Source organism: Saccoglossus kowalevskii, chromosome 2 (assembly GCF_978046115.1).
Source record: "Saccoglossus kowalevskii chromosome 2, keSacKowa6.1, whole genome shotgun sequence".
Taxonomy (NCBI): Eukaryota; Metazoa; Hemichordata; class Enteropneusta; family Harrimaniidae; genus Saccoglossus; species Saccoglossus kowalevskii.
In genome coordinates this window covers 4290177-4307229 of record NC_140642.1, presented here as the reverse complement: position 1 = coordinate 4307229, position 17053 = coordinate 4290177, and the positions used below count along the sequence as shown (strand labels likewise).

General features: G+C 34.9%; 1 protein-coding gene across 2 annotated transcripts in view; it reads right to left on the bottom strand.

Moving 5' to 3' along the window:
- LOC100313739 (sprouty-like protein) overlaps positions 1-14810 on the bottom strand; it is a 32724-nt gene extending 17914 nt beyond the window's left edge. The window contains exon 1 of one of the 2 annotated variants that reach the window (XM_078007117.2): positions 14592-14810. In XM_078007117.2, the coding sequence (XP_077863243.1) occupies positions 14592-14617 (26 nt within the window). In that variant the 5' untranslated portion in view covers positions 14618-14810. The remainder of the gene's footprint in view (positions 1-14591) is intronic. The other variant, NM_001168190.1, reaches the window with a different exon arrangement.
- Positions 14811-17053: the final 2243 nt, after the last annotated feature.

Below are 17053 nucleotides of genomic sequence, written 5' to 3'. Positions count from 1 at the left end.
TTTCCTATATTTAGACTCACCCAAAACACCCAAAAAGCACAAATTAATTCCAGCTAAAATAAAGTATTTTACAGTACAAGAGTTTGTGTTGAAATGAAAAAAAGGGGGAGGGGGAAAGCAACTAAGATAATGATGAGTCTCTGGATTTTGAACCATTTTCCTCACAGACTAATAATTTTATACCATAATGTATAATTTATATTCAACTGAACAATCTGCCGATCAACAACCCGTTGATCGATTGGGCCGAAATTATTCACAGCATAAACTAAACTGTGTTTTCCAACATCACAATTACCAATGTCCAACAAAGTATTTAAATTTGTAAATTAGCAATCTACCACTTATTTTTTCTCTACTTTGTTTCATGCCCACCATTTTACCAGCAATATTTCATGCCCACTATTTTACCAGCAATATTTCATACCCACCGTTTTGCCGACAATATTTCATGCTCCCCCATTTGGCAAGAGTTTCTTTTGTACCCCCATCCCTAACACTCACTCCTAGTTACCCAATTTATTTGTATAGGCCCCCTCTAGATAACTATACATGTCCTTAGGAGGGGCATGTACAATTAAATGGGGAGTGCTGGAGGGTAGGGGTAGGGGTAGGGTTAGGATTAGGGATGGAGGGTACAAAAGGAATTCTTTCCCACCGTTTTACCCGCAATATTTCATGCCCACCATTTTACCAACAATATTTCATGCCCACCGTTTTACCAGCAATATTTCATGCCCACTGTTATACCAGCAATATTTCATGCCCACTGTTATACCAGCAATATTTCATGCCCACTGTTATACCAGCAATATTTCATGCCCACCGTTTACCAGCAATATTTCATGCCCACTGTTATACCAGCAATATTTCATGCCCACCGTTTTACCAGCAATATTTCATGCCCACCGTTTTACCAGCAATATTTCATGCCCACCGTTTTACCAGCAATATTTCATGCCCACCGTTTTACCAGCAATATTTCATGCCCACCGTTTTACCAGCAATATTTCATGCCCACCATTTTACCAGCAATATTTCATGCCCACCATTTTACCAGCAATATTTCATGCCCACCATTTTACCCGCAATATTTCATGCCCACCGTTTTACCCGCAATATTTCATGCCCACCGTTTTACCAGCATTATTTCATGTCCACTGTTATAACCAGCAGTATTTCATGCCCACCGTTTTACCAGCAATATTTCATGCCCACTGTTATACCAGCAGTATTTCATGCCCATCGTTTTACCAGCAATATTTCATGCCCACCGTTTTACCAGCAATATTTCATACCCACAGCTTCACCAGCAAAATATTTGTTGTTGTTCATAGACAGTTATGTGTCATCGAGTTCAGCCACCAGTACTTTTTTTTGAAACTCACTTTTGCAAATAATCAAACTACACATTAAAGTTGTAAACATTTCACTATTCTCTGTCCAAAGAGTCAGTAATGTTGATTCACTCACTGTAACTGTCTCAGTATTAATTATTATTATACATCTGTCACGTAACACTGTAAGGTACAGCGTGCCGTAATTTTGTGGTATTTTATGGGGCATTTTCATCCTACCATATTAGGAAATGCGAATTTCCAAATATGGAATGATTATGTGCGTAAACATCCTATAATAATAAAAACAAACATGGCTGCCACCAGAGTTTGACTAGACTACACACAAAGAAGTTTGCTGATTCTGTTCTAAACATTTTAGATTTCGGCATTCCCATGGTGTATTCCTTGGAAGGAAAAGATGTATAATAATAAGAAGGTTATTACAAGAACACCTTAAAGTATGCACAAAGACAGTACAGCTGTCGTATCAGCCGACGTGCAGCGGGGGTCGATGCGCGGCGTACTGTCTGAGTGCATACTTAAAGGTATTATTTACTAGCAAAATTTACAAAACATTAATAACTTTGGCATTTTTATTAAGTCAGTTGAACTCACGCCAGAATCAGTGCCAGAAATGAGTGGTTATCCAAAAAAATGTATTTATTATTTTACTAGAGATGATACCACAACAAAAACGACAGAAAGTTGCTACGGTTACTAAAATTAATATTGTACACTTTACAAAACTTATGATTTGAAGCATGGCATTTTGAAATTTATGTTTATATTCAAAACGTAACTTATTATATATTTTTGTTGTACACATTCAGCTTCCTTATTCGCCTCATTTGCATTAAAAAAAAAGCTATCAAAGTTAATGAGCTGCTTGCTTTAACGCAATGCTAATGTGCATTAACACAGAGTTGGCATAACATGATGTCAACGCAGTGTTAACATGTGTTAGGCAAGTTATGAGCATACTGTATGTGATAAACTGAAATCTGGATGTTGTTCTAGATACCATATTTGCTCTATCCATGCTTTGACCAATCACCAACAATCATGGTCCATGTGATAACACATTGTACATGGACACACAGACAATTAAATTCACATGATCAATCATGGTAATTGGTATATAATACATGAAGACTATCAAGTAGCCAGTTTATATGCAAAACTCCATGATACACCCCCCCCCCTCCACCCACCCACTTCAATCAATGTTCATATCATAAAACCCACTACTGCAAGAAGAAGAGTTAGAGTTTTCTGGTTGCTAAGCAACCAGGCATGTGATAGTGTCTATTTCTGTAAGCTAGGCGGGACGTTACCCCCACTATGCTGCTACTAAGACCTGCACTAGTTTTGTTCTAAATATGTCCCACATTTACAATGCAACATTTATTTAGAAACTTAAAAATGGTTGTAAACAAAATTGACTGTCCCAAAACAAACCTACCCAAACTTAACAGCAAACTTAATTACCAAAATAATTTTTAACTTGACTGGAGAAAATGTGCACCACATTACCAGATAAAAACAGAAATGGTATCTGCCTGTAATGTGTTTAAAAGAAAAACATTTTTCACTTCTTCACAAGTCGATGTGAAAAACCTCTGTAAACCGAACACATTTTCATTGACAAGTTCAATGTCACTACTTAATATGATAATACCCACGTGCAAGACCAACTGTGATGTAAACTTTTGGTCTACTATGAAGATTTAATCTGAATTCTCAAGACTTGCCATACACCACACATGTAAGGTCAGAGGTCAATGGAAACTTACTGGCCAATCAAAGGCAAGTAAAAGAACATCCTTATCCCTACATTGAAAACAGTTGCCACCTTAGCAGTATTTTCAGTTGCATCAGCTAAGAACTTGGTATATTGATGTCTTTCTCATGGCAGAGCAGAATATGATGAAAAAATTGACCCTTCTTACATTTTGTATAACAAAATGGATGCCACATATTGACTGTGAAGAACAAGAACATTACAAGAAGGTCAAATCACAAAACAGAGAATATGATGATATATTGTACTACAATATATGATGATATATTGTACTACAAACCGCTGTATTTTCACTGCAAGATATTGCGCTGATTGCCCCTACCTAAGCAAAATATTTACATTGTTACAAAATTTAGCAAATTTCAACAAAATTATCATGGATGAAATAAGTGATTCACAGTACACAAAAGTATAATTCAATGTTTCCCTTCAATGCAACAATTTTTCTAGCCAAATGACCAATTTTTCTTTATTTTGTGAAGGGTCACAAAAGTTGACTTTGGCATTCAGAAGGTTAACACATAAGTACTTGTATGTGTTACAAATATCTTAAATAGGAAAATGGGCTTTATTAGGCCATCTTGAAAAATGAGCTCCCCTTCAAATTTTAGACAACCACCCACATTCTTAACCAATCACCAATACATCTTGGCAATCAGTGACATTCAGAAAAATATTTGTTTACAATTTTTTAGATCTTTTATAAATGGTTTTGCAATTACCCACCACCAAACAAATATACTTAGTTGACTTTGCATGATGGATGGCAGAACCACAGCATACAAAAATTGAGGGCCACTTTCAACAAATCTAAAAACACATAATAATTTTGTTTACTTTGTATGTGTAATATATGTTTGCATTTAAGTTTCATAATTTTATTGGCTGTACACTAATTCATTAAATATTAGTAACAGGATTTATTTTAAAACATGGACAAAAGAAAACATTTTTTAATGATAACATAATGATAACATTTGAAGATTTTTGAATATTTGAGGTAGCCAATTATAAATATTGTTGGCTGTTGCTAAATTTGCTTTGTTGTAAATACTGTATTTACATTACAGCCTTTATAGCAAGTTAGCATACTTTCTAAATAATTTGCTAACTACTTTGGTTTTGAATGGAGCAGATGACCTAACATTTGAATATTACCCTAAATTGTCTCACCATTAAATGTAGTCATCTCTAAAAACAATATTTTAAAAACAAGTTTGAGGTTTTACAAGACTGCAGAAATGTCAAAACCAAAGCTGAAAAGTTTGCTAACTTGGTGCCCCAATACTGCTGAGACTTGCTTCAAATAATGTGCAATTGAAAGTGATCTCCTAATAGCGCCACCAACCTCTATACATATTATTGTAAACACCCTTATGAAGTCATCTGCTAATTTGTCATTTTTTGCTGTTTATCTATTTTCAAATTGATGAACCCCTTACAGTAACATTTGTGCAAAATGTTTACTTGAAACATATCTTATCCAGTATTCTGTGTTTTTCAACATAAATCACATCTTTTTGGCCTCATCCTTCAAAGGTAGAAAACTGAATATTATTTACAAATCTGCATCAATTTACTGTGATGTTGACCTTCAGTAATACCTGTGATTCTCAGAAGCCTCATTTCGACCATGTCCTGGATGTATTTACTTACTTGGCACCCTTGGCATACATCAACTCCAAACAAGAAAACAACAGATAAGTGAAAAGAAAACTAAAAGTCAGTTGACAGTGCCAAAAAAGAGCCACAGAATAACAGCCATCTGTCGACTGTGCTGTTCACTACATTCACATGATTTCACACACAGATATTGAGACATATATTACAGAAATGCACACTAAATACAGCTGTTTAGACATAGTTATCAAATTATTGAATGATTGAACTGGTGTTTTTATCATAGTCGCAACTACTGTAATTATATTTAAAAAACCCACTATCAAGTTCAAGTGAATGTTGTCCAGTTTGTGAGTGTCTATGTCAATGGCTACAATTAAAGACATGCTAAACAGTTCAATTTTAGATCATACCATTTACAATATTTTCAAGATTTGAGACTTAATTATAAATTAGCCATTCAAGAATTGTTCAAAAAGGAGATTGATGTAAACACACTTTATTTGAACAGAACAATTTCTGTATTCAGCAAAAAACGTTTGTAGACATAAAACAAACTCAGAATAAAAGTAACCATCTGAACCAAACTAACTGCATCCTTCAAAAATAAAGTCTTGGGATACTGCGAGAAAAAACGTCATGGCCAAAAACAATCAATTTTCACCCAAACTTTTTAAATTTTTCCGGCTTTTAGTTATTTTTTTTAGAGACTCCAGGGTAAATAAAATTTGGGATGTAAATCACTTTAGTGACGAAAAATCTGTGATAATAGTCAAAGAAGAATTGCATTTTTCAAAAAGATATTTTATATAAAAGAGTATATAATTACATACCAAAGATATCAATGTATGTAGATTTAAATGTTGGTAGATGTACCATGTTTATTTCTGAATTTTCTGAATTAAAGAAACAAGTTTCATTACTATGCATTTTTTTGTGCCAATTTTAAGTCCAAGTGTGATGGGTAATTTGCATATGAACAAAGTGATTATTTTTTAATAATTGACGTCTCTATTCTTTTGTTTCCTTTATATTTATTCATGAAGCTAAAAAGCCCTGAGAATAAATATTTATTATTCTTCATAGTTCACATGTTATGCAGCCCCCATAAATGTAAATGTGTTATGATGAAAATGGCCACCAGTCAGCCATCATGCATATAAAGCACAAGAATGTGCTATGAAGAGGACAGAAGTTGTAACAAAAGTATTGGGGCGTGTACTACAGTAAAATTTGTATTAGAAGCTGCGGCTTCTATTAAAATGGTACAATACAACACAGGGGATGCGGCTTCTATTAGGCTAGGCTTCTATCTCCACAAATAAGAAATGATGAATTTTTGGTTCTCAAATATTTAAAATGATGGATGCTGCTTCTAATACAGATTTTATGGTAGTATCCATTTTTGTGACTACATCATGTTAAAATAAATATAAACTATTTGATTTTTTTTTAAACCAATTTAGAAAAATGTTTGAAATTTATTGTCAGTAACAAGTCATTATAAAATCGTTTGCATGTTTGTGTGTATACATCTAGGCAAGTGCTGATAGGCCATAATCCTATACGAGGCAATTCAGTTATTTCTCTTAACACTCAAAAAATAATGGGTTCAATAAACAGCCAGGTCATTTATTCAAATAGTTCTAATTATTTTTGTTTTAGCATTGAAAATTGTGGATATCATGTGTTATTAAGACAGCTGGACGATGACCCACATCTGACTACAACAGTTCAGAAAAACTGTAGATTGCTTTATTTCCACCAAAATTGATTTTTCTTGACTGAAAAGTTTAAATAATCAACAAAATTAAGATAATGAGTATATGACATAACACCAGACAATATCATTACAAGAATCTATTATTACTCATAATTTTTGTTTCCATAGAGACTACATATTTGCTTAACATTCTAAATGACATAATTTTTCCCGCTAAAATTTTGCACAATTTTGGGCCACTTGAACTTCATTTTTCATTGGAAAAAACAGTCCTGATGACAAATTTTAAAATAAATATGTTTTATTCTGTGACAAAAGTTTACTTTGTACTTAACACAAAGGCAGATATGTCATCTATTTTGAATGAAAGAAATGATGATGAGATGACGATTGTTAACGCCATGCGGCAGTGCCATGTATGGTTACATTCAAGTTTGAAAAATTGGTCAAGCATGTGACTACAGACAGAAGTACAGGGATTCTTTTAAACAAGGGAACAGGGGCGCAGCGTCCTCACGCCAAGGCCATGCGCCCCCCTACCCTGGGGTGCACATGTGGCCACAGTCTGATAGTAATTTTGGCCCCAATGTAGCCATAGAATGCTCCATTTTAACCTAGAATTATCAAAAACTCCACACCCTAGTAGGGAGAACCCTATCTCCCCCATTTGGTGGCGCCGCTGACTTACAGCGCTCTCCCTCTTGCAGTTTTTTTCTAGAAAAACACAGGAAGTATGTATGTTTCAGTAGCAATACAGAACAGTAGTAGTAACCTAGCAACTAATAGGTGCCAAAACGGGATTGTCAAATAAAGTATTTATTAGCCATGAATGAAGAATCATGATTGCATAATTGTTTATATTTAAGTTTGGTGAAGTTCTAATCAACATTGACCATGTGGCACTGATAAATAAAATCTTACCTTCGGTTGAACAAGAAGAAGTGATTGACTTTAACGCCAGGGGTCAAAACTACTGACCAAAATACTTTCACCAATAACAATGATGTATTTTCATTTTCAAGTATGAGAAAAAATGGATATGTAAGTAATCCCAAATATATTGAAGAGGCCACCAGTATTAACTGTACACGTGTATATTTGTTGTTTTTTACTGCAAAAATAACCATGAAATGAGCCAGTATTTTATTCAAAGTAGGTGACAGTTTTGAGCGGCTACTGACCGATTTCTACATCATACAAATGTAATACACTTGTCATTGAACAGTCCTGGTTGATGACATCTGCACAGCACATTACATTCCCATAATGCCAAAGAAAAATAGTCACAGAAAGTCACAGCTCATGTACTCCCAAACACACAATATACAATGTATGGTTTCCATGGCAAAATGCTCTATATGTATTGATGGCAGTTCTATTTGCAAATAACCAAAATCAAGAAAGGGCAATGCCACATTGAATACCACATGGGAAAAAAAGTATTTTTAAAAAGGAATTAACTGAACCATGGAGAAAGCTGATGTTAAAGTCAAAAAAGTTTTTACCAGGAATACTATTATCTGTAAGGCTGTAAACGCTGTGTTATTTGTATTATTTAACGACTTTACACTAGACTTTGTGACATGTTACTGTGATGCTAGTGAGCATTGGATGTATAAAGTTTGCTCCGAGTTAATTATTGCTTTGGTAACCGGAATAAATTCATGCTGTATTATCTGCTTGACCTTTAACCTCTACTGCATCTCCCACAATGCATTACACTGACATATAAACCCAGACTGTATTGATATTGTCCATATTGGTATCAGACGACAGGCAGGATGGCAAAAATAAAGTGGGTCAAAATCTAGCAATATTATCAATCAAAAAGTGATAAAACTAGGACAGTTTTTGGTAGCAGAAACCACACATTGTGGATTTCCTAATTTCTTATTTTTTAAATTACTATTTCTATGATCACAGTTAATTTCATGTGAACATTTTTAACCATCCTTCGCAATGTCATATTTTACTAAAAAAAGCTGACAGAACATATTAGTTTTAAAAAAATCATTTGAAAAAACACACATGCACACACAAAATAACCAAATCAAAGTTCTGGTGATTAACTACCCTTTAATGAAATAACAACTCTTCTACTCCTTATATATGTGGTCATCACAATTAGACAATGTGATTTTCACTGAGATGATTGTGACCGCCAAATTTCAAGGAAAGAAAATCCCATCAAATCTTTGCCACAAATAAAATATTATATGATAATCAGTGTTGAATTGGAGAATGTTAGTTTGCAGCGAGATGACTGGGGCAATACCACATGTCTGCAACTAACCTTACTGTCATGACCTTATCAAGATAACACCACAGATTGTACATGAAGACAGAAACATGACTGGCTACATCTGACCACAGTCTGATTACGACAACATTTATTTTTGTATGGGCATACCCAACAAGCAGATTCTTCTGTAACATCACTTACCTAGTTTTACATTCATACAAAAAAAAGTTTTAATATTGTTTATTTCAATGACTATAAAATACTAGAAAGGATGTATAACATAGAGTGCATATTTGTCCACCAATGAACTGCTAATATATGCTTATAATGTAGACCAAATTTTTTTACACAATGACATTAGGCAAACTAATTGTCAAAAGGAAACTCTTAAACATTTGGAAAGCCTATCTTGAAAACAAATTAAAGATATCCTTATCAGCATGATTTGCAGGCCATCATAGCCATACACTGATATCAACCCCACTTCCGAATCAAGTCTCATTCAATGGTAATCAGACAGTGACAAACGACACCAAAGTACAAGGTACCCCTCAACAACCAATCAACTGTCTTTAGCTAAACAACTTCATGACACACCTCTACTAACCAAATTTCAATCTTAAAAGCAGCCATGCTTTATCTATTAGGCCTGCAGACACAAGAATGGAAAGTTCCTGCAGCAGGAAACCATAAAACAGTTATGTTTATCAAACCTGTGCACTCTGTACATGTGAGTCAAATAAATAAACATTATTCAAAGTAGAAACTTTGCTCAAAGTAAATACTGAACACCAGGGTGTCCCCAATTTCAAGTAGTTAGTCAAAGAGCAATCCAAAGCCAAAACAACTTTACATTTTTTTAAATTTTAATACAGGCAATGTTTGTCATAAATATACAAAAACTAAACTTCTTTCCAGTTGTATACTTAAAACCGTCACTGTCAGATTTAGTGAAGAATTAAACTTGGCAGTGCAAAAAAAACAGTGGCAGTGCAGTGATGGACACTGTGCTAGTCTGAGGTACCAGACCAGCAAATTTTCATGGCCTCTACTTAAAAATAAATTAAAAACTTTTTTTGTACAAAATTTAAAATGTGCCTCTATAAAGCGAAGTAAAACAATGATTGGTTAAACTTGAACAGGTGAATATTAAAATAAGTTACGATTCCATAAAAATTCTGGTCATTACAAGTTTGAACCTAACCTTGACTACTTTCAATCCATGTACTGATATTATAAGATCACTGATGTAAACAGAGTTATGATTCTCATCACAGATGTCTATGTCTATACCGTTCCATGTTATGAACAGTGTCACATATCAAAAGATGAAAAAAACAAAATTATATATTATGAATGTGGGCTATATCATCATTTGTTATATTCATATAGTGTACATATGATTACCAATAGTGATTTGTGTAGACTTTAGTGAGAAAAAGAGAGATATGCCAAAGGTAGTAAAGTACAGCCAATATAGAAATAGATATTTAAATATTTTCCATACTCCTTTGTTTTTTGGACAAGTGAATACTGTAAAATGACTAATTTTCACTGGGTTTAAATTTCACTGATTTACCATTTCAGGCATATTCAGTGGGTTTTAAATTCACGGTTTCGTCATTTAGATAATGTGTTCTATGCTAAATTTTACATATTCACTGTGTTTTAATTTAGCGCATTTTCCAGTCAGCGAAATAAGCTAAATTAAAACCCAGTAAATAATTACCCCCTTTACAGTATTCAGATTCTAGCATTCAGTTACAAACCTAATCTAGCAGTGTCCAGCTTTCAAAATGATGAGTGGGATTATAGAATCAGGTTTCAGACAGTTTCTGTTTCCCATCAACTTTCAAAAGTTGCCCACTATGCATTTTCAGAGCAAAAGCCAATTGAAATCCAAAACTTATTAGCAGACCGAATTAGCATATTACTGAATGGGGTACCAATACATGCATACCATTACAGCATAAATTACGATGAATACTTCTAGTAACAATATCCCTGACTTTACCCCAGTGGTTGGCTTAAATTGTATTCAATGTGACAAGTCAGAGGTAGCAATACCATCAATCGGCCCACAAATGAATTTCTAGCACAAAATACGAGAAAAAACCACCCAAAAGTTTTTGAGTTTTAGTAATTTTTTAGAAAATATTTGTTTTAAAGTTTTCTTTTTTTTAATTAATGTACTGTCAACATATTGGAAAAGACATACATGAAAGAACAATATTATCACTCAAGCATTTTCAGGGAGGTCAGCCTAGTTGGCTAAATGATGGACACAGCATGACCCAAATATTTCAGTTGCCCTTTGACCATAATGGTTTCCTTGCCCCCAGAGCTTTGGTAAACGACTCAGTTCCTATAAATATGTCCAAACAAATATATGGGATCATACAAAAATAGAGAGAAATTGTGGCGATATTGATGTAATAATTTGTATTTTTCCTGTTGAGGAAAAACAGGTGTGTTCTAACTTAACGTGATTAATTAACATGATGGTGTTAATAGCAATAGGGATTTGGTGGGGTATGAATAATGACATGCAGATACAAAATACATCACACCTGTAAAAGTCCACCTAACACGTCTCCAAAGAGAATAAATAATCAACTATGTAGAGTGGATTTACAGGGGGGAGAGTGATTTTATTTCACTTTTAACGTTATTGAGTAACTGGGCAAAAGACACTGGCTGTCATCAATACAAGCAGATATCCTGCGTGGGTATCACATTGTACACAAACTCTTTCAAACAGTCTACCACAAGGTAGAAAGTGCGTTTTTTTAAGGACAGTCGAGCAGATACATCCCCCAATTATTTATTTACCAAGGTCTCTGATTCCAGAAAACCTTACTACCTCAGGCTCACCTTACTTTTAGATGAAGGTGTATCCAGTTTTTTCTTATCTTGAAGACATTAGCCAAGAGCAGAACTTAACCTTCAAGTGTTCACACAGCAGCTAATTTAACATCAAAACATCCCTTCCACTGATTTAAGTTGTGAGACAAAATCTGACTGTGAAAATCAATAGTTTTTGCATTTTCAGTCATGTTAAAGCATAGACAGGTTATAAAACTTTTGTTAAATGTTAGGCAAAAATCATTTAAAAAAAAATTTAATTTGATTACCCCACGTAGATATAAAACTAAAAAAAAAAAAATCTACATATGGTAGGTATGGAATAAAACAAGCAACTTAGACATCAACAATTATAAGTATTCTATTCACACATCATCATGATAGCCAACCAAATCAGTTGAACAACCAGAAGCTAACCATCACAGGAGACTTTGAACATTTTAAAATAAATTGATAAAGATCAATTGTAGATGAAGGTTCATTGACCACTCAGGCTAAAAGAAAATAAAGAAAAGAATCACCTCTATGAGAGATCATTTTCAGTATACTATTCTGTGTGTGTGTGTGTGTGTGCGTGTGCGTGTGCGTGTGCGTGTGTGTGTGTGTGCGCGCACTACCACATCAGCAAAACATCTACAACTCCATTCCATTCCTTTGAAAGTCATAAAAATATCAAATAAAATTTTTGAGCAACCCTGCAACCAATCGGGAATTGTGACCATTTGGTTCCAAAAAAAAATGAGACAAAAATGCATAAAAATGAGACAAAAGGTGATACTTGTGTTGTGCCTTGTGTTTCTTGTTTTGGCAAATGTGAGATTACCTTACTTTACGTTATGGACTCTAATCAAAGTGTAAAAGTAAAATCACATGCAAATACAGCATATCCCTATTACAAGTACAATTTGAAAAGCATTTATTGTATACTGGATCATTAAAATACGACTCATATTGAGCAAAGACACACCTCTGCTATTTATGCAAGCTTATTTGCTAGTACTAGAGCAATACAGTACATGCACATCAACATTCCACAAACATTCAAGCAGCATACTGTAAACCACTTCTACTTTGCAAGGCGCAATCACAATCGGTAGCAGTGACAGTAACAGAAACTTTCATAAAATGTTGTCCTCTTCAACACCATTAATCATAGGCTTGTATTTTATAAGGTATTTAAATAATATTATTATGAAACTGAAAATTTAGTAAATATGAAAGAAAATCGAATCAATTGGAATAATCACATTGAGACATGCAATTCCATCAAGACAACAGAAGTAAATGCTTCAAGGAATATCAATAGTTGAAAATACTATATACAGTAATAGAGTTGAGGAAAGAAACACTGTATTAAATCACTGAATATTCAGTACTATGGTTCAAATACACCAACCATCATGCAACAAAAAGTTATAGTGCATACTATTCATATAACCAATAAGGAATTCAGACTTGGGTAAAACAGTGATTTTTACTACACAAAATGTTCCTACTTAGAGAACATTCCTTGGGACTAAAGAATACCCTAAACATTTTGTGAACACACATTTTTTGTGAATCATGAAAATAAGTCGCTGGCAAAATTAAACTATTTGCAGCAGTGGTAATTGAATCATTTCACTACATTAAATCAAAGAAGAGATGCACTAAAGGTAGGAGAAGCCCTCAACGAAACTGACATGACTTGAAGTAAAAAAGTTAATTTGCAATGTTTATATTTGAGCAAGTCAGTAACTTAAAGGCTTCAATGAAAATAGAATAATCATGGTTCCACAGCATGTTGTATCCTATTTTTAGTTCAAACTAGTATGACAACTAGCCCTTGCAAAAATAAATACACAATTTTATAATGCATGGAAATAGTAATGACTATCAATAGCAGAAAAATGCATAATCTTAAAAAGTAGCATGTGCCCTACAGATATTAGTTGCACATGTTCCATCACAGGATGAAAAGACAACTGAAACTGTAATGGAAATGAAGTCACACATTAGGAGTTACATTATCTTCTCACATGTCATCAAAGTAGCATCAAGTTCCTTAGTGCCATTCCCTTTACATGTAGGACATTGGATGAAATGTCAGCAGTCAGTGAAAAATATGGTTATGGATAATACATGAATGTATTTCCAAAGTATAGCATTTACAAACTCCAAGTTTATACATACAGAATAATACCATGATCTTATAAACAGCTTGAGATATTCTAATCCTGTCGATGGTGATAAACAGCTTCGGTTAGTTTATGCCACTGACCACAATACACTTTGCTGGAATGACCTGGTCAATGAGGCCATGCCAGACGGACAACAGTGAGGCCCCCGATAAGGGATGCACGTTGATTCTTCCGGGGGGTAACAACAAACACATGTACACGTACGTCAAAATATTGATTATGACAGTTTTGAATAATTCGTAATATTACACATACGAATGTAAGTAGAATCAATCCTGGACGATTTGCTGCCAACCGCACACATATGATTAGACAACTGGTGACCTTGTTTTGAAATAGCTACTGAGCTACATAGGTTGGTTTATAATAAATAGTATAGGTGAATCCTTCGCCAATATGTGGTCATTTATCATCACAACGGGAAGGCACCAGCCTTGACCATGTGAGCCCTTTCAGTGATGTCCAATTGTTCGACACGGCAATACAATCAATTTAACGATTCAACATATAGATAAAACGACACAAGGGTATATTTTTATGAATGAAACGAATGTGGGACTGTCTTGGTATGGTACATCGCAACCCTGACAGAACCGAGGCTAGATAGAGAACTGACAACACCCCACATCGTATCCGGTTCACCTTCTGGTAACGGTATCGACTAAGACGACTGGCGAGTAACACTGTGACATGGGGTGAGAGAATCTAGTCCGATCATCAAGACATTCAGTGATGAAACTTCAAAACGAAGCACAGAACACGTCAACTTATATACAGCCCTCCAAACTCGGAGTGACCTCGACAAAAAACAGCTACTTACTCATCAATATGCTTTCCCGCCATCATAAACCGGGTTAATACATATACTCCCGTTGATTCACATATTTGAATTGTTGTTATAGTCCTGGTACATAATCTGTTAATTAAAAAAAGGGTGGTATAAAACGTTCGAAACGTCCATACCCTCAGCGAGTACACTGAATCAGAGGAAATGGGTAAGGCGCCATAGCACCACTAACTATGGATACATGTCGCCCGAAACATAGTCCCTGGAGACTTTGGCGTGTAACAAGTTAATACTTAACGATATTAACTTCAGGTGCACCGTTATCTTAAAAAAATAATATTTGGACTCATTTTCTTGAGTTAATGTATAAAACAAGTGGCTAGAATGTTTAAATAATTGTCACAATGACTGCGGAGGGATATTTATTGAAATCAATGTACCAACGAATCGAGCTTATGTTATGCTAATCAGCTAAAAGATTTCACATCAGCGAACAGAGTGAAAATCATCCCTAATTCAATCGATTAAAATATATAACCATTGTAGTGACAAAATTGTAAATGTCTGTCGGATCCGAAAATATTGGAAAAATACATGCACTGGAATCATTCATAAAAGAGGCCCGTCACTTCGGATATAAGCAACCAATCAAACAGGGCACTGCCATGTGATGCTACACTTTATGAATGACCCTATCTTGACGTCACATCGGTCACCTAGGTAACGAAATTAAAAACGTGACGTGACCGGATAAGGCGGGGCTTCTTTGTTTATTTACTCACTGGGGTTTGTTTATTTTAATCTAATTAGGTAAGGGAGCGGCAGTTAATATTACAGGCGGGATTTAACAAAACGCCTGTAAAACCATATTTCTTGGCGGTTGCGAACGAAATAGTATACATGTAAGCATTCTCAAAGAAACAGACAACGAGCCTTTTTCCCAAAGGGCCCCGGATAGAGATAATGGTCAATTTACGACAAAATATAGTTCGTTATAACAACTCCCCGCAAACACAATTGTCGATCCCCCAATTGCTGACAGTCAGTCATCATATCAAACCTGAGTTCAGCTGAGTTACAGGGTGTGCGATGTGCGCATGAGCGGTGTGAAATGGAGACGAATCAAATCGATCGAAACAGCAACGACGAAACCATTCAATACCACGAGCTTGAAATTAAAAATAAATAAATAAACTTTATTTTTAAATAGGCAATTCTAATAAATATTATACTTTTTATTTAATTTACTGAAGTGACGATTTCACAATTCCGTTCAGTTTTAATTCTGAAAAGCTTGGTATTAAATTTAAAACACGTTTTCATTTGATTATTATTCATTTCCACAAGTACACTTGTTTTTTGTATCTTCTGTGTATGTACATAGCGCAAACACAAGTATAATTCCAACTGGAACATTTCATTCTCCAAGAGTCATTCGGAGCACTGCGTAATCTATTTTTTTCGATAACCGATTTATTCATGTTCGCACGCCGTAACGCGAGGCCATGAGGCGTTCATTTCGACAACCACGTACGGATTCATCTAAAAACGACGTCATCGGCACACTGGAAATCATTATTGTCTTGATGTGCTTGGTTATCAATTGGGTCACGAATTTTGTCAATTGAGGTCATTCAACTCTGGTCAAATTGGCTCTCGTGCCGATACAATGACGAGCGCTCCCTAGATCTTTGAGACAATATTTCTAAGGGCAATTACAACGCACTGAATCTGTGGTCGGCAAATGTATGCGTCAATTACCAAGTTTAATTGTTCAAATGCCTGTGAAAGTCCTTCACAACGACGGTGCCATATTTGCAAATAGAAGTGTGATAACCGAAATGTTTTGATTAACATTAAATTGACAAGTTATTCAAATTAGGTAGATCGTCAATACTAGTATATAACCATGGAGGTAGAAATGATATAACGCAAGGAACTAGTCATGGATAGTACGAATACAACCGATGACATCTTGCATCTATGTTTGTATTTCAACGAAGTTTCTTGTAAGTAGTTGTGTGGTTTGGTGTGCTGCTAATCTCATCACTACTAGTTTAGTGGTTTGGCCTGGTTGATGTCACAGGGTTCAATTTGTCAGTTCGAAGTTGTTTTAGTTTACTGTCTCTTCATCGTGGAGATAGGAATATAATAAAAAACGTACGATGGTAATAAGTAAATGCATTTAAAATTTGCCGCCTTGCCATTTAAAACACATACTACCTCTAGCTTTCATTATACTTTATCATCCAAAAGAACATATTTGAATTTATTTATTTGGATTTCTCTAAATCTTTAAGCACCACTGTTATTAAAATGTTTCACAGATCGATTGCTAGGCGCTTTTAACTTGTATGTGCAGCCTGACAAGATCGCATGAGTTGCGCCCTCCACGGTGCTCCAACCTGAAGCCGCTCGACCGGAGAGGGCGCCACTCGCGCCTACATGTCAGGCTATTTCATATGGTACTGTTTTATGTAAGGTTGTACTATGGA